A 23,729-nucleotide genomic window follows, 5' to 3' on the forward strand; every position below is an offset into this window, starting at 1 on the left:
GTGGCCATTTGCCCTTGGAGAATTAGGTCAGGGCGGGATTAGGCCAGTCGGACTGGAAGGGCATTAAATCCTGCTATTCTGAGCTTTCCCGTGTCAGGAAATGAAGACCACTCGGTCAGGTTTGGTCACACAATCCACAGAAGATGCAGACAAGAACTATTTATGTGCTTCCACTTCTCAGACACACACGTGTTGTGTTGACAGGACCGCACAGTTCTCCACCTCCAGCCCTCCGACTCCCTGACTGATGTGATAGTGAACAGTCACAGCATGAAAATAAATTAGACTAATAACATGAAATAAGGTTTATTATGTCCTCTTCAAAAGATCCTCCGTGTTAGTTTATGACATGATGGAACACAAGCGTACCTGCAACTGTGGACCGGCTGAAGGGAGGTGCTGATAATTCAGACTGACAGTGAGCAGCCTGACGTGCACACACGCACGCACACGCACACACACGGAGTCCATTAAGACGCCCGTCTCAAGGCTCTTCTGGTCTTGAACATCTTAACAACACAGACTGAACAAACAGCTCGAGAGAAGGTGAGTAAATATTTGCTCAATTCTTAAAACCCTTTTAACAAATAAGTTCTAGAAATTCATCAGCCAATCAGCTGCAACGATCAAACGATCCTCTAAACTTCCATCACTGGGGTGCTGAACCTGATCTGGCTTCCTATGATACAACAACTTCACGAGTGTGTGCAAATATGAATACTTGAACAAATGCTGTCATTTTTAAGCTCTGATTTGATTTAAAAGTGTCCTCTGAGGTCTCGGGTCGCCTGTCCTGGAGCTTTAGTAGCAGCCGGGTGCGTCGTATAAACTGGGCTGACTGACCTGTCAGGACATCATTTACAGGCAGCCTGAACATTAACCTCAGGATCTCGTCCTGTCTGCCCACTCAGCATCAGCGTGAAGGGGTTATTGTGTATAATCACACAAAATGTGCCTTTTGCTTATTGTTCTGACACAGATCCTCAGGTGGAACTTAAGGTTCTCCATGTACCCCCTCCTTCCTTTTCAAAGGAACCCCAGAGATGTGTATAAATGCCCTGGTCGCACCTTAATGCCTCCTTTCATTCACTTCAGATGTGGTCGGGGAGGACCGTGCATTCACAGTTCTGCTCTGTGCTCGTCAGACTCGGAGGAATAAAATAGTCCCGACACGACGCCGTACGGGCTTTAATGTCGTGATAGAAAGACTTCAGGGTGCCAGCTAGTGGAGATGTTAAACAGAAGAGAAAGAGCACAGATCCATTTTTAACGCTCTCCATGCCCACCCGACCATGTGGAAGCTCGGGGGATTAGCTTTACTTCAAATTATGCTAGTTAATAGGATAGCTGTTGACCTTTGACAGGGTTGCCGCAGAAATGTAAAAATAGAAAGGTTTATTTCACCACATTTGAACGGGACTCTTATAATCCCCAGTCAGAGCCATGTCCAGACCGAGGCCCGTGGTGCTGAGCGGCCCTTCCGGAGCGGGAAAGAGCACGCTGCTGAAGAGGCTGATGAAGGAGCACGAGGGCGTCTTCGGCTTCAGCGTGTCGCGTACGTCTGTGGGTTTCCCTGTTTGACCAGCGTCCTGTCTCAGGAGGAAGTGGGGCAGCTGGCCCACCGGGAACTGTGCTAGATCAGCAGCAAATATCACTAACTGAATTCAACAGCTTCGTCTGGCTCCACAGACCTGAATAATCACTGATTAGTTTTCAGAATTGTTGATGAGGTCGATGGACCAGAACAGATTTTTGAGGTTTGAGCTCTATATTTGCTAAAGGATAAACAGAAGATGAAAGGTTTTCCTAAAGAAATAAAACAGGGATCAAACACAGGTCCCTGCTGGACTCCAGGGGTCACTTATTTTTATGGCCACCTATTGTCTTGTGCCATTTTTACAGAATGATTTAATATAATTAAGAACCGTTAAAGCCCATATGGCAAGGTTTTTTCCAGAACACAAGCACACAATGGACCGTTGTCTTCCTCTGGGAGTTGATGATGACATCATCTCTTTACAGACACCACCAGGAACCCTCGACCAGGGGAGGAGAATGGAAAAGGTACAGGAGACTTGGCTCGGGTTGCTTGCCGGGGCAGGAACGTTTGATTTAGAACTTTGCTAACAGAGCGCTTGACACCTCTTGTTTCTGTCCCACGTTTTCCCATCATCCCTCCTGTTCGACCCGCGACTCTTTTACTCCCAAGTGAACTGCGTGTAGCATGTGTAGCTGCGTTGGTATACAGGGATAAATCTCTTCTGTGCCTTTTTTGCTTTCTCCATAGGGCTGAACAAGCTCCCCATGCTACTGGGGGCTACTTTACTGCCCGTAGCAGACGTCTTTTCCTCGGACTTAGAAACCTCATTTTCGTGTCCAAATGATTCAGAACCCACAGATGAAGGTGACCTGAGTGTGATTCCCGATCAGAGTGATTAGGGCAGAGGGATGGGGGTTACTTTCATCAACCTGGCACACTGTCATTGGAATCTAGGAGCTAGTCATGATGCTACCAAAGATAGAGAAATGTTACAGATCCAGGATCAGTCTACACTTTGGAGTAAAAAGCTTTTGAAAATAGCCCCCTGGTATTCCTCAGAAGAGAATCCTGTCTCCCAAATCCTGCCCAATGGCTGTTAAAGCACTGATGGAGCAAGAATTAGCATTCAAAAATATTACCAATGATAAAATAAGAATTTGAAATGATTTTTTTTTGGACAACATTTTTGCTTAATGTGTCCCCCTGACTCCATATTGCCATGCTAATGCTTGTATGCTATCAGTGCCCATTAGCAATAGGTGGTAGTGGCGTGTTTGAGTCTTCAACTGCTATTTTAGATGCCCAGAGGTTCGGTTTGTTGTGAGGACGCATGTCAAAGGGTGCTCTTTGGTCAATACATGCTGTTCTGGAGCTTCTGTGTTCTCACTAGACCTGTAATGATATCATCCGTGACCTCCGGACCCCTGGATGTTCACAGATTACCACTTCACCACGAGGGAGGCCATGCAGGAGGGCATCGACAATGGAGACTTCATCGAAAACGCAGAGTTTTCCGGAAACATGTATGGGACGAGGTAAATGTTCATCATCACAAGGGCCCGGCGGCAAAACGGGGTAGTTGGATTGTTGGTGGCTAATAAGAGGGATTAAGTCACCGAGTTTGGCCAACGGTAATTGAGCCAAAGCTTGGACTTTTCTGGGGACAGAGGAAACACTCAGGTCAGGCGGAACGCTGGAGAATCTGAACACAGACAGTTTAACAGAACAAGGTCAGAAGAGCAGCGCGGCGGATCGGCTCAACAGCTGTCGTCAGGTTTAATCTCTCGTACCGTCAAGTGAAGACGGCTCTGAAGAGCTCGGATCAGTTAATCAGAGATTACCTCAACGCCTGCGGGGCTGGAGACAACTGTTAGGATCTCAGTGTTGATAGATCCAGGAGGAGGCAGAGGAATGCTCCACTAAACCTGATATGAAGCCGTTTGTTAACACAGATTCTTTCAGGAGAAATAACAGCAGCTACAGTCCCGTCCAACCAGGCAGTGAAAACAGGAAGACAAATCCAGAACAGCAGACAGACCCCGCTCCAAAATCCAAGTAATTATTCTAACCGTCATGAACCAGCTAAACAAACAAGACATTAGCAGTACACTCGACGCTTCCAGAACCAACAGCCGAGCACAGGAGGGACAGAGAAGCAGGTTTAAATACACCCGGAGACAATTAGACACAGGTGAGACACATGAGGGTGATCATGGTTGAGACGGACAGAGGAGGCAGGACAGGAAGACGAGACAGAGACTAAAACGAAACAGTAATCCAGCGATCCCGACGCTCGAGCGTGTGTATAGAAAATAATACACTCATTTAAATGAGAGTGAAATAAAGTCTAACAAAGAACAGCAGCGAAGGACTTAAACATGTGCAACTATGGAACAGCTGATCCAGACCAAGGGAAGAATCAATGAGCAGAGATGAACCTGGATCTGTTCTCCTGTACACATGAAAGGGATCAAAGGCTCTAAAGAGGATCCTCCTGTTCTGTCTGTTGATCTGGTTCTCTGCAGTAAAGCAGCTATAGAAGACGTGCAGGCCCAGAATCGAATCTGCATCCTGGACGTGGACATCCAGGGGGTGAGGAGGATTAAGGAAACGGATCTGAACCCCATCTACATCTCCATCCAGCCCCCCTCCATGGACATCCTGGTAACACTCCTTCCAAGTTAACTTCAATATTTGGACAGTTGTCGGACCGTGTCCAAGTCTCGTCTCGTGTTTCCCTCCACAGGAGAAGCGTCTGAGGGACAGACAGACAGAAACTGAAGACAGTCTTCAGAAACGTCTGGAGGCGGCACGCATCGACATGGAGCTCAGTGAGTTTCTCACACACACACACACACACACACACACACACACACACACACACACACACACACACACACACACACACGCAGGCCACTGAGTCAAAGAGCAGAAGCTGATTCAATGACGTCCTGCAGGTCAGGAGCCTGGGATGTTTGATATGGTCATCATCAACGATGACCTGGAGAGGGCCTATGAGGAGCTGAAAGAGATCCTGGACGAGGTGAGTGAATACACACGTGATCGCACACTCATTATCATCCCGATAGCAAAAGCTTTTTTCCTTCTTTCTATCCAGGAAATCAAAAAAGTTCAGGAAGCCAAATAAGAGGGCGACCGTTTTCTTGCCTGTGGAACCAAACGTTTGTGTCCAGTACGAGCACAAAGGGGCCCATTTGGAGGGTTGTGTTGATTTATGAGGGATAATTTGAATCATGTTTGTTCTCAAATAAGGAGGTGTGAGGCTTCTGTTAGACTTAGGATCAATCAGTGAGAAAATATAGGTGTGAAAAGTGTGAATTTAATGTACTTTTGGTTATTTTTGGTTACTTTTGGTTTGTTAAGATCCAGTTTGAAGAGAATATTCACGTGCGTACGTTTGTCGGTGTGTTTGCAAACGAGACTGAATAAAAACCAAGGAAGAACGTCCTTTTTCTGCACTTTAATCAATCCTTTCATCACTAAATTAAAACATTTAAACATCACAGAAAAAAATCTAAATCTCCCACGAAAGCCGATAAATGATGTGTAACTTTAAGGCAAAAAAGGTTGATGTGGGTTGATAGAGTAGAAGGTTCGACTCATTCTATCCCTGACATGTTTTTATGGAGAACAAATGAAACTTGAGAACACACACGTGTACAAGCGAATGGATAAATATGCTCGGAAACTCATTAAGACGCATCGCATGATCAAAGTGGGGCCAAACACTCAAGGGACACATCTGGTGTGTCAGCAGTTGGGAAACGCTCCGTGTTACTGGAAGAAGGGACCCTGGAGCTTTGTGCGGACCTGGTCGCGCTTCTCCTCCTTCTGCGTCAGGAACTCTTTGAGCTTGTCTGTAGAGAAACACACTTTGGACTGGCGGCCCCTGTGTGAGGCGCGATGGGCCCTCAGCCAGGGGCTCTGCAGACACTCCGCTGCCGTGGGCCTCCCCCTGCAGGACACACACACCTTTATCCACCATGATGCCGACGGCATTTTTGATGTTTCCAGACGTTTCTATTATCATTCTAAATAAATGGCATGAAATTAGTTTGATCTTTGACTTGTAGCTCTTTATTTTCTCACCTTTTTATTGTAATTTGGGGAGTTATTTTCTCAAAATTAAAAAAAAAACCCAACCGTTGAAAGGGATCTCTCACCAGGATTTGTTATTCATGCTGCTCTTCATGAAGTTCAGGGCTCCCTCCGACAGGCCGGGGTAACAGCGCCCAAACTGGATCTTCCCTTTCTTGATGTTTCGGTCCTGCTCCGAGTCGAGCTCCGCGTGGAACGGGCTGTCGGCGCTCAGCCTTGCAGAAAGAACACAAAACGAGCAGATTACACAACGGAGTCTGAACCTCTACTAGGGGACATGGGTAGGCTTCATTTGTGGAGTTTTTCCATCTTACATGATAAACGACAGCACTCCAACGGCCCAAATGTCAGTTTCAGGGCCGACGCCGTGACCTTCGAGGATTTCCGGAGCTTTGGGAAGGACAATATAAACTGAGAACACAGATGGACAGAGGATATTGTTCTTATTGTGCTGTGCAGATGAGGCAAAAACAGGATGTAATGGTGACGGGTAAAAAGGATTTGGGGTTTGTTAGCTTAGGGTCAGCTGGGGTGGATGAAATAAGGCTGTTAGTTCCCGTCCATCACCGTCCGTCATCGACCGCTCTGTACCTTTGCTGAGGCCGTCTGTTGGAGCAGTCAAAGGTTGAGGCATTAGAAGAATCTACAGCAGCACAAATATGAGTGAGGTTTCTTCACGGGCCGAACCGGATCAGTACCTCTGCTCTCCGACAGGCCCTGGATGTGCTCGATGTTCAGAGGCTGGCCCGGCGTGAAGAGCTGAGCCGAGCCCAAGTCCACTATCTTCAGGTGGTTGCAGTCATCCACCAGCATGTTGTCGGACTTCAGGTCCAGGTGGATCACGCGGCGTCCGTGGAGGTAGTCCACGGCGCTCAGAATCTGAACCAGCAGCTCTGCAACGTGAGTCTCTGAATAGAGCTCTCTGGCAGGACACAGACCCAGGATTGACATACAGACACTCTACTGGTCATCTGCTATGTTTTTACTATGATGTAATAATGCTCTAATTATCCTTTAGAGAACATGACGAGGAAGCTGCTTTGCTACCTCGCTGCCAGACTGTGGAGCAGCTCCTTGCCGGGGCAGAGCTCCTCCACTAACACCAGGTAGCTGCTGGTGAGGTAGGCGGTGTGCAGCTGCACCAGGTGGGGGTGATGAAGCTTCTTCAGGAGCTGATATTCCCTCAGCACCAGCTGCCTCTGCTCGGCCTTGTAGGGGGTGACCTTGGCAGCAAAAACCTGACTGGTCTCAACGTCCCTGCACATGGTGATGATGCTGAAACGCCCCCTGAGGGACAGGAAGAGGGGACGGAGGAGGGGAAGAGCTGGATTACGCGGCGGAGCGGCAGGCAGAGAAACAGGAAGGAGAAGAAACTATCCCCAAACCCACCTGTTAATCTCCGAGAGGAAACTGTAGGTCTTCTGGTGTGTCTGCTGATCCAATCCGATAACCTTTGACCCCGGTGATTCAGTCTGGATTAGAGGAATGTGAGTCTCTGGAAGCAGGAAACAAAAGTTTGGAATTAGACCACTTAGCACTTGATTATGTGGAGGTGGATGCATGCCCACATATTCCCAACCTTCTGTATTATAAGTGTATGACTTTCACCTTCAGGGTGTGTTGCCATGACGACCGGCACAGAAGCGTCACTGAAAGGTCCGGCGCCTGTTTTGGTGATGCAGCTCACCCGGAACACGTAAGAGGCTCCTCGGGGCAAATCCTTCACCACATAGCAGCTGTCTGCCACCTCCTCTGAGAGGAGCGTCCAGTCCCCACCTGTGGCTGTGGAACACACGCAGCATTTCACCTGAGCAGGTAAAACCACATTGGTCCAAAGTGGCCGAGACGTGACGTTTGAACCCACCATCTGTACAGTACTGCACACAATAGGTCACAGGGTCACTAGAATGGACCGGCTTCCAAACCAGCAGCACTCCCCCCCCATCTAACTGGAGCACTTCAGGTTTACTGGGTCGCACCAGCAGACCTGGAAACAGAGGGGGGCAGATTAAAAACACTCAATGAGCAGCTGGTCTGTGCTTTACCTTTTTACCTACCTTTTGTCCTTTTGAACACGGGCATTTTAAAAGAAGGTAAGAGCTTGGTGGTCCTCTTTTTGGGACTCTCAGGACCGGTGAAGCCTCCAACCTCAGGTGAGACTTTTACTATGGGCCCTTTTGTAAAAGAAAACCAATATAAGGAGAGATAAATGATACAATGATGAAAAAAGATAATTCCATCCCACCTTTGCTGACATCCTCTTTGCTTGAAGACTTGGAAAACAGTTTGGTCAGGCTGGAGGCTGATGCTCTCATTCTCTTCCTCAAAGACATGGTAGGAGTATCGGGGCTCATGATCTCTCCAAGCGTGGGTCCAAACTCTGGGTTTTCCAGCTGGGAGTATGGCTGACCAGTCCAGGACTGCCTCCGGAAGATGTTCAGGAACCCCAGCTTAGGTGATTTTCCTACAGGTGGCTGGAGTTCCAGGGCTGGAGCTGACGCATGTCTTTGGAGGCCCCTGAGGTCCTTCTTGTCCTTGGCCCTGGGAGGCCTCTCTGGAGCCTGGAGAGAAGACAGGCTTGGACTGGGACTCGCCGTTAGAGGAGTGCCCAGCTGACCTCTCTGGTACGTAGTCAGGTTGGGGTTGGAGCGAGTACGATTCCGCGGTGGTGCCTGAGGAAATGAACTTACGGATTTAACCTCCGTGAAAGAAAATGGGGAAGATGAAATCAGAGGCTCCCCCTGATCGTTGTAGCCTTCGCTGTAACCTGATCTGGATCTTCCTCTCCGATGGTCATGACTCAGCTCCTCGTAGGAGCCGAGCCTGCTGGAGGAATCTGAGCCACCGTGTTCCAAATGAAATGATTCAGCCAGAGAGCCCTGGGAGCCTGTAAAGGCGCCTCCTTGTGTCGGCTCCTGATCTAGTTTAGAGAGTGCTCTATCTCCAGCGAGGAGGCGAGAGGGAAGAGCTGATCCCACCTGCAGAGGAATCCCCCGCACTGGAGCGACGGAGCCCCTCCTTCTTGTGGGTCGTTGAGGGATGGACAACAGGTTTCTTGCCGTCCCTTCGTCATCTGTGAAATCCTCCTTCAGGCTCTGGGAACCCTCTTCCTCACCTGACTTGGAGCAGATGGGCGAGCCGGGAGAGAGCCGAGAGAACCCGTCAAGAGACCTGCTCCTCCTGTGAGGTGGGACATTGCCGTGGACGAGGCCGACGCCACTGTCGAACGAGCAGGACTTCTGCATCGCGGGTTGGACGGACACTCGCCTCTGGCCGCGGACGGCATCCGTCTCATCCTCCACGTATTCGATCAGGGGCTCGCTAAGCCGCCCGGAAAGGCTTCTCCGTATTGGTTTGCGGCCCCTCTCCTGCTTTTTGGCTTGAAATTTATCCCGCAAAGTCATGTGTCTGGCAGACATGGGGGACAGCTGGTGCGAGGTGCTGTAGAAAGTGCTTCTGATGACGCTTCCACGTGGGATGCGGCCCCCCTCGCTCCCCGAACCCTCATCTCCATCAGAGAGGTGGAGGGAGGGGCTGCTGTCTTTGCTGAGCCTACGTTCCCTCTGAGGTGTCCTTTGGCAGGACGTCTCTGATGACGCAGCTGACTGCCTGCTCATACTCCGCTCCAGCACACTCCTCCTCTCAACATCTCCGTCCTCTTCATCTCCCAATGTGACCTCCTCCTCCTCTGTGTCTAAATGGTGTCTGGGGAATGGTTCGGGGATCCGCGCTCTCTCCATCAGAGGATCGTAGTCGTCCTCGGTTTCCTCCTCCTCCTCAGTCTGGCTGTAGTGCTGGAAGAAGTCCCAGGAGTCGGCTTCGTCGTACTCGGACGACGAGCCGCTGCTCAGAGAGCTGCTGCTGTGTTCCTGAGGCTCACGGGGAACGGTAGCAGCGGTTTCCCTGAGAGGAGCATCCAGCAGCTCTGGGATGGGCCTGAGAGTGAGAACTGACCCGATGCAAGTCAACGAGCGCTGAGGAAACAGTAGACGATGAAAACACTGTTAGATCTGATCTGAGTGAAGAACAATCCCATGGATGATCCTACCTGCCATTTCCTTTTGGAGATGAATGCTTTTAAATTCCTTGTGTTGATTTCATCAGTGTCTTCTCCAGCAAGTTCATCCTGAACACAGTCACATCAGGTTTGGGTTCTAAGATGTACGTAGTTTACACAAATCAGATCCACTGACACGTTTCCTCTCACCTGGAACCATTCGTGGCTCAAGGACTCAAAGGCAGATGGCCGTTTCCTTGAGGAAAAGGAGAATTAGCAGTGCTACATGTTTAATTTACCTTAATTAACCTCCTGTCCCACATTCTGTGTGGCTTAAACTGTTAGCAAGAATTAAACATTTATACTCTGGATCTGGCTGGAGGAGCATGTGAAGAAAGTTCTGGGCCTCTGGGCTCCTACAGGTGACATCGGGGGCGTCCCAGTTCAGGGTTCCTTCCCCAACTCTGAGCAGTGTGGCTCGGTCTGTCTCACCCACGAAGGGGCAGCGGCACACAAGACTGTGGACGCACCGAATAATGAGGGAAAACGTGTCACTGGGAGGAAGATTAAAAGAATATCAATAAAATCCAGAGGCACCTACCATACGTAGGATATAACCCCGACAGACCTGAGGAGGCGATGAGCAAAACAGGTCAATAAAAGCAACAACATCCAGCAAACGTGCAGAAAATGTCATTTTTCAAACGCGTTAATGAAACCCACCAAATGTCGGTGGCCACAGTGACGGGCTCAAGGTGAACAATCTCTGGGGCAACAAACTCCGGCGTTCCCAGCATGCTGTACTGGTGCCTGGACGTGTCTATTTCTTGGCAGAAGCCAAAGTCGCAGATCTTGATCTCATCTCTCGGTGGATACACCATCAGGATATTATCAGGCTGAGACGGAGAAATTAAAACAGTCAATTCGTAGAAAAACTCTGATGGCAGTCAGTGTTTCTGACAAGACCAGAAACCTCACTTTCATATCCAGGTGCAAAATGTTCATGCTGTGAATGTGACCGAGGCCTTCCAGGATCTGCTGGATGAACGACCGGACCTGGATGGAACAAAAATCGATGTGTTAGTCCACAATTAAGGACGATGTGGAAATTTGGGAATGTCAATATGGAGAAAGTTATGCTTGGACCTCTCTCTCAGAAACTGAGCCTTTAAGAAGGAGATGGTCCAGAAGTCCATGGGAACAGCACCTGGAAAAACGTGTTAAAGAACCCTAAACCTGCGTTTAAAGGACCAGGACTCTTCCCACAGAGAGGATACATTTCTGTGATCAACACCAGAGTGCGTCTGGTGCAAAAGAAGTCCAGCAGACAGGCGACTCTGGGGTGGGCCAGGCGGGACAGCAAGTCCCTCTCCTGGAACGCTCTGGTCCGCGTACTGCTCCGCACGGGTAGAAACTTGGCGGCAAACACCTCACCTGTCCTCCTATGAACGACGCGCTTCACTACCCCGAAGGTGCCCCTAAAACACACAGGTGATGAGACTTCCTGGGCGAAGTGAAGGTATACACACTTGAGTTAAATGCAGGATCACCTTCCAATTTCATCATGGACGTCATAAACAGAGAACAACTTCCTCCTCTTTCCAAGCTCCACCTCTCTCTCCCGGTGCTCCAGAGGGCCTGCAGGAAAAACACAAGCAGAAATGCTGTGACTGGATCATCATGCATGATATTGGTTTCTTTGGCACTTTAAACACTAACAAAAATGCCTGAGCTCACCCCAGTGGGAAGTGTTTTCTTACAGGGATAAACCTAGGAAGCTATAAAATGGAATCGGTCTCACCTTCCTCGACCGTCAGCTGGGCCTGGCAGGACTCGTGACCAGAGTCGTTGTAGGCAAAGCAAGTGTATATTCCGCTGTCCTCACCCTCGGGGCACACTATGGTCACAGAGCAACGGGCGCCATGCTGCGCTAGCTTTACATTCTCATTAGCTAGCAGCTCCTCTTCATCCTGCATTCACAGAAAGGGTGAACATTTAAGCAGGGACCTTCAGCTGGAGATCACTGACCTGTGCGCTCTAACCTTGTACCACTCAATGTTTGGTGCAGGTCTCCCCGTGATGATGGCAGTGAACGTAACCGGCTGGCCCGGTTCTACACACAGGTCCTCGTGGGGCACCTGGATGGTGGGAGGGGCTGAATATGACATTGGATTAGTTAGCACGTTGGCTGTTGTAATTAAACAGTGGTATAATGCTTGAGTGATGTCACCATCTGTAATCTCCTGCATGGATTCTGAGATGTAGAGCTCTTCCTCTTCGTCTTCCAGGAAACACGGAGGCTGCTGCGGCACCTGACCTTCTGTGGTCGACGCAGGAACAGCCCGATCGGCACTACATTCAGTTCTGAAGACATAAAATAGGAAGAAGTTAATATTATTCCCTGACCAATTTATGGAAATTTGACCCCTATCATGTCTCCAGCTGTGGAAGGTGGAGAACTTACCCTTCAGGGTCTGCAGAGGGGTGGAGCATCTTGGCAGCAGGAGCTGGGTTGAAGTCACTTTGCAACCACTTGTTGACGAAGGCAGTGGTCCAGCTGTCTGAATCTGCATCTATGAGAACCAATGAGGTGTGATTACTCTGAAACTCCTGACTCAGAGACTTGTGTAAAGATCAATGGGAGAAAAGTACAGTACCTTCCACACTGGCTGTAGTATAAATGCATTACTTACCTCAGGCAATGGAGAGTTTTATACTACTAACCAACATCGACCTGACGCCCACTCCTACATGCTGTCTGCCCAGCACATGACCATCTTGTGTTTGTAGGAGTGAGGAGTTAGGTGGACATGCATTGGCGAGAGGAGGAAATGTTGAATGTTGGATGGTGATTTGTTACCATGGCAATGATGACTTACATGAATGGATCCGTGAGAAGAAGTTCCTGCTTCAGGATGGATAAAGGAAAGATGGAACATGTAGTTTATGGACAATGAAAAGATACATTCTCTCAGAATCAGCAGTAAAGATACACACAAAATACTCGACATTAATGTGAGTGTTCACTGATGCTATCTTAAAAACCCTGCAGCCTTTAATGAGAGCATGAATGTCCCGATTCATGCTTCCATCTGACTGGTGAAAACATCTCATACCCTCAACGCATCAGTGTTACGGTGTGTGAGGACGCAGGGGAACTGTGGTGCAGTTAATGTGGAGTACTGGAATGTGCAGATGAGGTTTAGAAATCCGTGGCGTAAGAAGAGGAAACGTGGTCGGACTTCCGTCATGGGAAGTCACCTGGACACGATGGATGAATGGTAGTGGTTTAACATGGGAACTGATGCGGTTTGGTGCAGGTTGTTGTGAAGAGATGTCGTCTGATGTGATGTAGAGGTTTGATCGGAGGTGAGGTGAGGTGAACGATGGCATGTGCTCCCTCTTTTCTCGAACACAGCTGAAAGTACATCCTTGTACAGCGTTTCCAGCCTGTTGGGAGGATATTTACCTTCAGCGGGCCGGGTTCTCCTACCTTTAGCAGGTAAGTCCTGAGGGTGGTCGCTCTCCACGTCAGTTGGAGGTACGTAAGCAGGACAAAGCCCGGCCTTGCATCGGACGCAGCCAAACTCGTTCCAGAGCTGCATTAAGTACACTTCATTTACTGATGACGATGACGAGGATGATGATACTCTGTTAGGTGTGTGTGTTTTGTTTACCTCACACTCGTATTGTCCAATATCAGCCTCTGTTGCACCGATGACCGTCAGACTCAGGATCCCACTCCGAGCATCATTTAGGATGCAATACTTTTCCCCGTTGAACAACTCTCGACCCTCTTTGGACCACCTGAGTACCCCACAGAGTGTTTTTTACAGTGGTTTTTCACACATTTGGCAACTACAGACTTGGTTGTGGCTACTTTACCTGATCCGGGGTAAAGGAGTAGTGAGTGTGGAACAGGAAAACTGGATGTCTTCGCCCTCAATGAGACAAGCACTCTCCAGTCGGGACACAAATCTGGGAGGAGCTGGGGGGGTTGGATGAGCAGTCAGACCAGCAGCCATGATGAGTGTAAAAACAGTTGTGAAAGTTGGAGGAATCACAATAAACTGCTGTAACCAAGAGGCAGAAGCGGAAGTGGAATGAACCCGAGGAGGTGAACGTACCCTGCACCACCACCTTAGCCAGAGTACCAGCACTGCCCATGAAGCTGTGAGCAAAGCAGGCGTACTGGCCGGAGTCCTGCGCACTGAGACTGTCTAGGATGAGCGTGCACGTCCCCGAGCGCTCTGCTAAGATGATGTGACGGGGGTCGTCCTCTAGAGAGAGGCCATCTGAGGGTCGCAGGTCATACGTGTATGAGTGCATGAACGACGAAGGCATACAACGAACAAATGCAGGGCCGCTCATAAGCCAGTGATAAGAATGAACTTTGACCTTTGAACCAGCTGACCGCTGGTGTCGGCGATCCGGTGACTTTACAGGTCAGCTTAATCGTCTGTCCTATTTTTGTCGTCCAGTCAGACAACAGTGACTCAAACACAGGCGGTGCTGTTTGAAAAGAAGCATAGGAAAAAAAGCTAAAACTCAACAAAAAAGTCCGCCGACTTGTTGTTTACACTGTTGTTTATTTCCCACTGACTGTTAGTAGGCAGGCTGGTACGCTGCTGAAGCTCTTTCAGGTCCTTCAGCCAGGAGAGTTTGACCAGAGAGGAGCGGCCCTGCAGCGTGTACCTGCGCAAAGAGCCCCTGTGCTCGTGCCACAAACCCCACGACTTCTCATCACCATCCACGCTCTCCTTTATTTCCACGTCATTTAACTGGGGAGGTGGCAGAAGTGAAGTGATAGTTGGATTCTGTGGATTTTTCCTGCACACTGAAAAAGAACAGGGCTCACCTTCATCTTGTTTTTGAAGGTGAAGGTGTCAGCGTTCATGCTGCCGTCTCTTTTCAGTTTGCACAAGACGATGCATTCTTTAAAGAGGAAGACTTGTCTCTGGTGCCCTCTAGAGGACACCTTCACTTCCGGATTCTCCTCCCACACTGTAAAGACTCCCTGAAGGGAAAATTCTCAATCTATGAACCCATTTAATTATTCATTGCCTTAAATAAAGGGCTGCACACACAGGTTGTCTGGAGATGTAGAAACACCTGTCAAACATGTGCACTCACCTGTCTCACAGGCTCTCCCAAAGCCGTCAGGGGAGCCGGGTAATTCTCGATGAGGGACACCTGGTGCAGGTTGTCAGACCTCCAGGGCAGAGAGGACACCATGGAGAAAGACTTTTCCAACAGACAGCAACTTTGGCCACTTTTGGCTTTGTTCTTGATTAACTCCTGCCAGTAGGAGTCTCAGCATTAGAGTTACATCAAAATCTGAACAATCTGAACACTGAGGAAAACAATAACAATTTTATAGCAACATAATAAATTACATTGTCAAATAAATGTGGTGCTGACCTTCAACAATGCTTGGTAAGTTTGGATCCTCTCCACTGGCTGCTGTATGAAGGTTAGAACATCCATAGCAGGAGCCGCTGAAGATTCTGCTGACTCCTGAAGTACACAGAAACACATTAACATAATGTTCCCAAGTGTTTATACTAAACACATGTTGGTAAACACATTACTTTGAAATACTGCTGTACGGCCTTGTCGGCGATGCAGGCCTCTGCCTGTGCTTGTCCCACCATGTAGTGAAGGTACTTCTCAAAGTTCTCGGCGTGTGAGATCAGGAGCATGGCTACATCATCATCTGTGGTGCACTCTCGCAGACCAGGAAGGATTGATCTGCCGGGACACGTGATGAGGTCACAGGAGGTGGAATGTGTCCTTCACGGCTTTGACCTCCATTTATCGGTGGATGTGTGGGTGTGTGTTACCTCTCGTGCAGGCACACGATGTCTTTGATATTCCTGAAAATCATCTCTTTCTGGTTGAGGATGTTGACAGAAACATGGCGGCTAGAGTCCAAATAATGGAGCTGCAAGGTCTTCATCTCCTTTACAAACTCCACCTCTCCATCAATCAGGCCCTGAATCAGTTGGCTAAAGACATACGTGGCACAGAGTGGCACAAAACAAGCCATAAACACAGTTATATACGTAGCTCACAATAGTTGTAACCATATAAATGGCGATAAGAGCTGACATCAGCAGGTTACAGACCTGAGGGATCGCCTGTACTCTTCACCTGTTGATCCAATTCCATCAAGATCTTCTGCTTGTGGTCTTAACTGTGGGAAGGTCTCCTGTCCATGAGATTAAACATCTTGTTTTTCATTAAACGTTTCATTTGTTTTACTGAAATAGAGATAAAAATTACCTTTCTCTTCTTCTCCAGGTACGCCGGACAGACCCACCCCTGTCGAGCAGGGTTGGTTTTGGTGGGTTTGGTTCTCACCAGCCATCTCTCAGGATGAAAAGCATCCAAGACCTCCACAAACTGGCCCTCCTTCAGGACAACGCTGTCCTTATTTCCGCCCTCTGAGCTGCAGTCGGCTCGCGTCACGTACATTTCAAAAGTCTGCAGCGAGAAAACGGGACAGCTGCTTTCATGGAAACAGCAACCTTTATTCGTTATTGTCCAAAAATATACCTCTTGTCTGTCTTCTTCCCCTTCGGATTCTGATCCAGACACGGTGCTGGTTAAGGGAGTGTGTGCGCGGTGGTGTTTCGGTGATGCCGTCCTCAATCTATCTTCATGATCTTAAATCAGCGAAGAACAGTTCAGACATAAGAACTCCTGAACGGGTCGTACATGATGAAAAACAACAGTGAATTTAAATCAACAATTCCGACCTTTTACTTTCAAATGCTTTAGAGTTTGTGGGGGAGTTATTTGTTCTTTATCCTCTTTTGGCAGCACACGATCAGCTGCATTTGCCTGTTTTGCTTCCCTGTAAGAGTGTTCGCATTTGACAGTCGAGAGAAGTTAAATCAGCACAATCTGCAGCTGGGAAAGCAGATTCTGAATAAAAAAGTGTCTCTGACCTCAGTACAGGCGCGTCAACAGGCTCCATCACATCCGGAGCTGTGTCGTAATCAGAGGGACTGGACACTGTCACAAAAAGACAACCATGAGTAAATCTGTGCGGCATTCCTACACCCAGAGTCAAATGTCACATCTGAAAAAGGCTTCATCAGTGCTGAACCCTGGATTGAGGATGGAGATCCATGAGCCATGAGACAGTAGGTCACGTTTGGGATTTGCTGATCGTCCTACCTGAGCATCACTTGAGTCTGCCTCCAAGATGCGTACACACACACAAACAAGACATTTCAACATTAAGATAATCACAACTCCAGTTTGTTGGAGTGTTCTGGCAATAGTATTTGTATGTTGATAAATAAAGAACCTAAATTAAAGAAGCCATCTGAAGAGTTTGAGGAGCGGGGGTGTTAAGAGTGTAATTCCCGAATGCTGCCCCCAGAGGGCGGTAGTGATACTCTGGAGGGATCGCAGCTGGTCCATAGTCACAGATCATAGTGAAAGTAGGTTACTCACTGGAACTGGCAGCGAGGAGTGAAGCTCTCCTCTCTTGCAGCCTCATGGGGGTGTCCTGCTGCTCTGTCAGGTTGTAGGCCTCCCACAGCGACACGTTTACACTCTCGACGTAACTTTCAGTGCCGGTTTGACCCTGGGCTTGAGCAAGGTGCTGATTTTGCAGTAGGGATTTGGGCTGGCTGTCAGACTTTGGCTGGGCGAGTTGAAGAGGGGTTATGGCTGCAAGTGGTGGGTGCACTGGTTTCTGGAGTGGTTTCTGAGGCTGCACTACCGTTATGTTGCCATTGTAGGAGGCGATGCCGAACTTATTCACAGCCTCGCACGTATAAACGCCGCTGTCGGCGGAGCCGAGGTTTTTAATGACCAGCGAGCACGCGCCAGCCTCTGTGGTCTCCATGCAGCATCGATGGTCACTCACGATGGAGTGTCCGTTTTTCAGCCAGCGCACCGTGGTTGGATTTCCCTCCACAACACAGAGTAGAGTGAGTGTGCTCTGAAGATCTGCACTCTGGTTCTTAAACACCTCTTTGAAGACCGGTCGCATGTCTTTGCGGGTTTTGTAGCCTTTGAATGCAGCCTGAATCTTGACCGCTGCCCCCTGTAGCTCTGGTTCATCATCCAGTGTGGCATCCTCTGGTGGGTTGGTGGTGAAGCCTTGGTCTGGGGGCTGGATGTCTACAGGCAGCTCGCTCAAGGCCTCCATGAAGGTTTCATCTTCAGAAATGTAGAGCAAAGGAATGTCTTCTGCTTGTTTTGTCACATGTTGCTCCTCTTCCCTTCTCAGTGGCCCCACTGCCAGCTTTGTTTCCTGCTCAGGTTCTTTAATAATGGGCTTCACCAGCTGTTTTAGCGACTGTTTGGTGTTTGTGTCATTGTCTGAAACCTTTGCAGGCTGCTTAAACTGCTCAGGTATCTCAGTTACCCACTGCTCGCTCTGAAAGTTTGGTTTCTCTTTAGCCTCCTTTTTCAGAGACACTGATTTGTTAACTAACCGATCATCCACTTTCACTTGCTGATCATCCTGTTCTGTCTCTGTGTCCCTGGAATGTTGCTTTTCCATCCCTGACCTCGCTTTGCTTTTTACCCTGGTGGGAGGTTTTGGAGGAGCGTGTTCAACCTGATTTGCCAAAGTTTTGTCTAATTTTTCTTGTGACTTTTGTCCTGTTTTCTCCTTTTGGGAAACTGTGGCTGACAATCCTTGTTTAACCTGGTTTCTCTGTTCAAGGCCTTCTTCGGAAACCTCTAAAGCTTTTTCTGGCTGGAAAAGATCCATGTTGGGTTGTTGATTCTCTAATGTTAACCTTCCTCTTGATCTCACTGGTGGTTTAAAAGACTCCTCTGTTTTGTCACCTTCTTTTTGTACGGCTGATCTTGCTTCTTGTTGCTTCAAAGGGTCTCTTACATCGTCTTGATCTTCTTTTCCAGGCATTTCTTCTTGGAAAGCTGGACTCGTTCTCTTTGTGTCCACTTTATTTTCCTTCTCTGAAGGCTTTGCTGGTTGTTTTGGAATCATTTCACCTTCATCTTCATCTTGCAGACATACAAATGACCGTCTCTTTTGTTCCAACACCACCTCTGGCTGCTCAGCCAGGACCAATTTCTCTAACATGGTTGCTGGTTGTTCTGCTTCAATGAAAACATCTTTCTCTCTTTTCTTCTTTGCCTCACCCACCAATTCCTTTTTAATATCAGTTAGTTTTGTAAACTTATCAAAATTCTTGGCTTCATCTTTCTCCAGATTAAACTCCTCTGACTGTGTTCCATTCTTTAGAACGTCCAAGTCTTTCTCCTCAGACCTTGCAGGTGTTCCCTTTAGCTCTTCTTTCCTGTCCTTCACCACGGACTGATTTTTGTCTAAAGTCAAAATTGCATCTTTTTCCAGACTTGTTATTGATGCTTTCCTGTTGGATCTCTTTTTGGGCTCTGGAGGAACAGGTCTCACATTTTCTGCAGGAGTAGATGCTTTGAGAGGTTTGGCTACAGTCTGAGAGACGATCACTGGAGGCTCTTCCTTTGCTGGAGGTGGCTGGATCTCTACTTAAAAGATTTTGTTTTAATTAGAAATGTGTAGTGAATGTTGGACAAAACAAAAGTACTCGACATTTGAGGGTGCACGCACCTTTCACAGACACAGTTGCAGAGGTCTCTGCACTTCCTGTCTGGCATGTGTAGACTCCACTGTCTTCAGGTTTGAGCTCCTGGATGTTCAGCTGGAGGAGGCAGCCCTCCTGCTTCAGCTCATACTTCCTGCCGGCTCTCAGTGGTATCCTGTTCTTCTTCCACTGTACTCTCACCCCAGGCTTAGACAGCTCACAGCAGAGAGAGGCTGCACTTCCCTCCTCAGCCTCCACACTTTGTAATTGGCTGATGAAGTATGGAGGGAGCTCTGTGCAAGATGCAATGAGCAGAAGGAAACAGTACTGAGGACAATTGTGGAAAAAGGAAGTAAAATGAGAATGTGATCTCAAAATAATGACCTAATCTGACATCACATGACATAATCTGGAGGTTATGTGCTCATCCAGACCCCACATAACTAGCTTTACACATCTTAGGATCCAAGAAGATTTAGATAAGGACCATTATATGGAAAGGACGATTTAGACTCTCAAAAAGGAGGTACTTTAAAAGCCAACAGTGTGACAGCAGCCTTTCACTACAATATTGTCAGACACACACCTTTCACTGCCACAGTTGCACTTGTCTCTGCATTTCCTGCATGGCATGAGTAGCTGCCGCTGTCTTCAGGTATGAGTTCATTGATCAGCAGCTGGAGGAGGCAGCCCTCCTGCTTCATCTCGTACTTCCTGCCGGCTCTCAGCGGTGTCCTGTTCTTCGTCCACTGCACCGACGCTCCAGGTTTGGACAGCTCACAGCACAGAGAGGCCGAGCCGCCCTCCTCAACCTCCAAGCTTTGTAAGGATTTCTTGAAGAACGGCGGGAGCTCTTAAAAATGAGTGCAGATTTGTGAAAAGTAATCCTGGTAATCGCTACTGACTTGCTCAAAACCTGATTTTCCATACACACCTCTCACTGCCAAAGTTGCACTTGTCCCTGCTTTTCCTGCGTGACATGAGTAGCTGCCACTGTCCTCCAGTTTGAGATCCTTGATCTGCAGCTCAGTGAGGCAGCCATCTTGCTTCATCTCGTACTTCCTGCCGGCTCTCAGTGCCATCTCATTCTTCTTCCACTGCACGGACGCTCCAGGTTTAGACAGCTCGCAGCACAGGGAAACTGTCGCGCCCTCCTCGGCCTTCACGCTTTGCAGGGTTTTTTTGAAGAAAGGAGGGAGCTCTGGAACGTTTGGTGAGAATTGCCTTGAGTGTTTGAACCCCAGCCTGGCCAAATTGTGAAGTCTCAACAATCACCAGGTTGTTCATAAGCTGGTTGTATTCTTATTACCAACATCACACACCTTTCACAGACACAGTTGCAGAGGTCTCTGCACTTCCTGTCTGGCATGTGTAGACTCCACTGTCTTCAGGTTTGAGCTCCTGGATGTTCAGCTGGAGGAGGCAGCCCTCCTGCTTCAGCTCATACTTCCTGCTGGCTCTCAGTGGTATCCTGTTCTTCTTCCACTGTACTCTCACCCCAGGCTTAGACAGCTCACAGCAGAGAGAGGCTGCACTTCCCTCCTCAGCCTCCACACTTTGTAATTGGCTGATGAAGTATGGAGGGAGCTCTGTGCAAGATGCAATGAGCAGAAGGAAACAGAACTGAGGACCATCACAGAAAACACACATGTAACACCCACTTGTACACACCTTTCACTGCCACAGTTGCAGTCGTCACCACGCTGTCTGCATGACATGAGTAGCTGCCGCTGTCTTCAGGTATGAGTTCATTGATCTGCAGCTGGAGGAGGCAGCCCTCCTGCTTCATCTCGTACTTCCTGCCGGCTCTCAGCGGTATCCTGTTCTTCGTCCACTGCACCGACCCTCCAGGTTTGGACAGCTCACAGCACAGAGAGGCCGAGCCGCCCTCCTCGACCTCCAAGCTTTCTAAGGACTTCTTGAAGAATGGTGGGAGCTCTTGGAAATGAGTGCAGATTGGAAAATGTAATTATCTCAGAGTAACATGTGCTGTAGGTGGAAGTGAAGTATCAACTGAGTAGAGGTTGTAATAATTTGTCCGTACACACTATTGTGTACATCAACCTGTCGAACATACACACCTCTAACGGACAACGTTGCACTCGTCTCTGCACCTCCTGCATGGCATAAGTAGCTGCCGCTGTCCCCAGGTATGAGATCCTTGATGTGTAGCTGGAGGAGGCAGCCATCCTGCTTCATCTCGTACTTCCTGTTAGCTCTGAGTTGGAGACTGTTCTTCTTCCACTGCACTGACACTCCAGGTTTAGACAGTTCACAACACAGAGTGACCGCCCCACCCTCCTCAGCCTCTACACTCTGTAAGTCAGAGCTGAAGAATACTGCACGCTCTATTGATGAGCACAGGTCGGGAAAAATACATCATTAGATATTCAGCAAGAGCAGGATATTCGAGGAATAATATAGGCTAAGCTCACCTTTTACTGTCACAACTGCAGTGCTCTCTAACATTTCAGCTTGGCACGAGTAGCTGCCGCTGTCCTCAGGTATGAGATCACGGATCAGCAGCTGGAGGAGGCAGCCCTCCTGCTTCATCTCGTACTTCCTGCCGGCTCTCAGCGGTATCCTGTTCTTCTTCCACTGCACCGATACTCCGGGTTTAGACAGCTCGCAGCACAGAGAGGCTGCACCTCCCTCATCTGCCTCCACATTTATCAAGTCTTTCTTAAAGAATGGAGGAACCTCTGGGAAACAAATACAAATATTACAAATATGATGTTAGGACCAGTATAAGGCTAAGATTGACAGACATGCTCAGAACATCACCTAGTAACACACTTCTAACAAAAATGGCTTGCCAAGCATACCCACCTGTCACTGACACGGTTGCAGTTGTTTCTGCATCTCCTGCATGACAGGAGTAGCTGCCGCTGTCTTCTGGTTTGAGTCTGTTGATCTGAAGCTGTAGGATGCAGCCGTCCTGCTTAATTTCATACTTCCTGCTGGATCTCAGCACCAGCTTGTTCTTCTTCCACTGTACTGATACGCCAGGCTTGGACAACACACAGGAAAGGGAGGCAGCTCCTCCTTCCTCCACCTTCACACTCTGCAAACCCTCTTTGAAAAATGGTGGTAACGCTGTAGGAAATAAAATGGTAGCAGTATCATGTACAATCATTTTAAACCTTTATCAGCAAGTCATGAAATAATAGGCTTTCTCTAAATGAACAAACCTTTCACTGACACTACTGCAGCTGTCTCTGCACTTCCTGCATGACAGGAGTAGCTGCCGTTGTCCTCAAGAGTGAGTTCCCCGATGTTGAGCTGGTGCAGACAGCCGTCGTGCTTCATGTCGTACTTCCTGCTGGATCTCAGCACCACCTTGTTCTTCTTCCATTGCACAGCCACTCCAGGCTTAGACAACTCACAGCTCAAGGCCAGTGTGCCTCCCTCATTAGCCGTCACATTCTGCAAACATTCTGTGAAAATTGGCGGGAGTTCTGGAGAGACAGGATGGTCGGACACGAAGGATGACAATATGTATAAATAATGTTTCTGCTGAACACTTGACAAATTGGCAACTCCCGAACCTTTTACAGACAATGATGCACTTGTCTCTGCACTTTCTGTGTGACATGAGTAGCTGCCACTGTCCTCAGGTATGAGATCACGGATCTGCAGCTGGAGGAGGCAGCCCTCCTGCTTCATCTCGTACTTCCTGCCGGCTCTCAGCGGTATCCTGTTCCTCTTCCACTGCACCGCCACTCCGGGTTTGGACAGCTCACAGCACAGAGAGGCCGAGCTGCCCTCCTCGACCCCCAAATTTCTTAATTCTTTCTTGAAGAATGGAGGGAGCTCTTTGAAAAGTCATTCAGAATGACAAAAACATTTATTACTTATTAGTTTAGCGATACTACCGGGGAGTCACAAGACAGAATACCTTTCACCGTCACGGTCGCTGTGGTCTCTGCATTTCCTGCTTGACATGAGTAGCTGCCGCTGTCTTCAAGTTTCAGATCCCTGATGTGAAGCTGGAGGAAACAGCCGTCCTCTTTTATTTCATGCTTTCTGCTCGATCTCAGAGGAAGTCTGTCCTTTTTCCAGTGAATCGGCACTCCAAGTTTGGACAGTTCGCAGCACAGAAAGACGGAGCCGCCCTCCTCCACCTCCACACTCTGCAGGCCTTCTTGGAAGAACGGCGGACGCTCTGAGACAGAGAGGATGGGAACTGTTAAAAGAAGATTCTGTGAAGTTAGCAGACGAGTTGAAAGCATCTCTTCACCCGTCACGGTGAGCCTGGCACTGCTCTGGACATCCCCAGTATCACAGGAGTAGATGCCAGCATTTTGAGGATCTGCATCATGGATAAGTAGAAGGTTGACTTTTCCCTCCTTGCGCGTCTCATATTTATCACCATTTCGCAGGGGGACATGATTGCATTTCCAAGTAACCGGAGAGGTGAGATCAGTGGTCACACAGGACAAAATTGCTGTCTCTCCTTCCATGATGACAACATCTCTGGGCTTCTCCTCAAATAAAACTAGAATTGCAAATG

At 48.5% G+C, this 23,729-nt stretch overlaps 2 protein-coding genes across 7 annotated transcripts in view; one reads left to right on the plus strand and one right to left on the minus strand.

The window, feature by feature from the left end:
- Positions 1 to 403: 403 nt before the first annotated feature.
- On the plus strand, positions 404 to 5,008 carry guk1b (guanylate kinase 1b). 3 transcript variants are annotated; one of them, XM_057038456.1, is made up of 9 exons: positions 404 to 546; positions 1,436 to 1,555; positions 2,023 to 2,064; positions 2,288 to 2,404; positions 2,979 to 3,075; positions 4,066 to 4,204; positions 4,287 to 4,371; positions 4,498 to 4,583; positions 4,659 to 5,008. In XM_057038456.1, exons 2-9 carry the CDS (start codon positions 1,444 to 1,446, stop codon positions 4,686 to 4,688), a joined length of 708 nt encoding a protein of 235 aa, XP_056894436.1. In that variant the 5' UTR covers positions 404 to 546; positions 1,436 to 1,443; the 3' UTR covers positions 4,689 to 5,008. The 3 variants fall into 3 exon arrangements, with proteins under 3 accessions (XP_056894436.1, XP_056894438.1, XP_056894437.1); XM_057038457.1 differs by having other exon boundaries at positions 447 to 546; positions 1,440 to 1,555; XM_057038458.1 differs by lacking the exon at positions 2,288 to 2,404.
- Positions 5,007 to 23,729, minus strand: part of obscna (obscurin, cytoskeletal calmodulin and titin-interacting RhoGEF a) — a 28,645-nt gene continuing 9,922 nt past the window's right edge. For 2 of the 4 annotated variants that reach the window (XM_057038450.1, XM_057038448.1), the window contains exons 29-81: positions 23,457 to 23,714; positions 23,115 to 23,381; positions 22,765 to 23,031; positions 22,408 to 22,674; positions 22,046 to 22,312; positions 21,652 to 21,918; positions 21,298 to 21,564; positions 20,888 to 21,154; positions 20,539 to 20,805; positions 20,151 to 20,417; positions 19,803 to 20,069; positions 19,243 to 19,509; positions 17,124 to 19,160; positions 16,610 to 16,676; positions 16,418 to 16,515; positions 16,215 to 16,324; positions 15,942 to 16,142; positions 15,785 to 15,867; positions 15,500 to 15,664; positions 15,248 to 15,407; positions 15,078 to 15,173; positions 14,790 to 14,954; positions 14,515 to 14,673; positions 14,260 to 14,437; positions 14,055 to 14,168; positions 13,784 to 13,951; positions 13,542 to 13,644; positions 13,334 to 13,463; positions 13,150 to 13,255; positions 12,121 to 12,229; positions 11,887 to 12,020; positions 11,699 to 11,811; positions 11,458 to 11,626; positions 11,207 to 11,294; positions 10,934 to 11,134; positions 10,803 to 10,863; positions 10,635 to 10,712; positions 10,380 to 10,552; positions 10,258 to 10,284; positions 10,022 to 10,174; positions 9,867 to 9,912; positions 9,708 to 9,785; positions 7,905 to 9,633; positions 7,717 to 7,833; positions 7,524 to 7,646; positions 7,268 to 7,441; positions 7,049 to 7,154; positions 6,707 to 6,946; positions 6,358 to 6,581; positions 6,251 to 6,265; positions 5,974 to 6,070; positions 5,725 to 5,874; positions 5,007 to 5,516 (exon numbers count right to left, since the gene is read on the minus strand). In XM_057038450.1, the coding sequence (XP_056894430.1) occupies positions 5,336 to 5,516; positions 5,725 to 5,874; positions 5,974 to 6,070; positions 6,251 to 6,265; positions 6,358 to 6,581; positions 6,707 to 6,946; positions 7,049 to 7,154; positions 7,268 to 7,441; positions 7,524 to 7,646; positions 7,717 to 7,833; positions 7,905 to 9,633; positions 9,708 to 9,785; positions 9,867 to 9,912; positions 10,022 to 10,174; positions 10,258 to 10,284; positions 10,380 to 10,552; positions 10,635 to 10,712; positions 10,803 to 10,863; positions 10,934 to 11,134; positions 11,207 to 11,294; positions 11,458 to 11,626; positions 11,699 to 11,811; positions 11,887 to 12,020; positions 12,121 to 12,229; positions 13,150 to 13,255; positions 13,334 to 13,463; positions 13,542 to 13,644; positions 13,784 to 13,951; positions 14,055 to 14,168; positions 14,260 to 14,437; positions 14,515 to 14,673; positions 14,790 to 14,954; positions 15,078 to 15,173; positions 15,248 to 15,407; positions 15,500 to 15,664; positions 15,785 to 15,867; positions 15,942 to 16,142; positions 16,215 to 16,324; positions 16,418 to 16,515; positions 16,610 to 16,676; positions 17,124 to 19,160; positions 19,243 to 19,509; positions 19,803 to 20,069; positions 20,151 to 20,417; positions 20,539 to 20,805; positions 20,888 to 21,154; positions 21,298 to 21,564; positions 21,652 to 21,918; positions 22,046 to 22,312; positions 22,408 to 22,674; positions 22,765 to 23,031; positions 23,115 to 23,381; positions 23,457 to 23,714 (11,921 nt within the window). In that variant the 3' untranslated portion in view covers positions 5,007 to 5,335. The remainder of the gene's footprint in view (positions 5,517 to 5,724; positions 5,875 to 5,973; positions 6,071 to 6,250; positions 6,266 to 6,357; positions 6,582 to 6,706; positions 6,947 to 7,048; positions 7,155 to 7,267; positions 7,442 to 7,523; positions 7,647 to 7,716; positions 7,834 to 7,904; positions 9,634 to 9,707; positions 9,786 to 9,866; positions 9,913 to 10,021; positions 10,175 to 10,257; positions 10,285 to 10,379; positions 10,553 to 10,634; positions 10,713 to 10,802; positions 10,864 to 10,933; positions 11,135 to 11,206; positions 11,295 to 11,457; positions 11,627 to 11,698; positions 11,812 to 11,886; positions 12,021 to 12,120; positions 12,230 to 13,149; positions 13,256 to 13,333; positions 13,464 to 13,541; positions 13,645 to 13,783; positions 13,952 to 14,054; positions 14,169 to 14,259; positions 14,438 to 14,514; positions 14,674 to 14,789; positions 14,955 to 15,077; positions 15,174 to 15,247; positions 15,408 to 15,499; positions 15,665 to 15,784; positions 15,868 to 15,941; positions 16,143 to 16,214; positions 16,325 to 16,417; positions 16,516 to 16,609; positions 16,677 to 17,123; positions 19,161 to 19,242; positions 19,510 to 19,802; positions 20,070 to 20,150; positions 20,418 to 20,538; positions 20,806 to 20,887; positions 21,155 to 21,297; positions 21,565 to 21,651; positions 21,919 to 22,045; positions 22,313 to 22,407; positions 22,675 to 22,764; positions 23,032 to 23,114; positions 23,382 to 23,456; positions 23,715 to 23,729) is intronic. The other 2 variants (XM_057038449.1, XM_057038451.1) reach the window with 2 other exon arrangements.

This window comes from Takifugu flavidus, chromosome 7 (genome assembly GCF_003711565.1).
Source record: "Takifugu flavidus isolate HTHZ2018 chromosome 7, ASM371156v2, whole genome shotgun sequence".
Lineage (NCBI taxonomy): Eukaryota > Metazoa > Chordata > Actinopteri > Tetraodontiformes > Tetraodontidae > Takifugu > Takifugu flavidus.

Excerpts from the sequence above, each read along its gene's own strand:
- guk1b (XM_057038456.1), top strand. The coding sequence starts at position 1,444 with ATGTCCAGACCGAGGCCCGTGGTGCTGAGCGGCCCTTCCGGAGCGGGA. Across the intron at positions 2,065-2,287 it reads AGGGGAGGAGAATGGAAAAG|GGCTGAACAAGCTCCCCATG; the intron begins GTACAGGAGACT and ends CTTTCTCCATAG. Across the intron at positions 3,076-4,065 it reads GGAAACATGTATGGGACGAG|TAAAGCAGCTATAGAAGACG; the intron begins GTAAATGTTCAT and ends GGTTCTCTGCAG.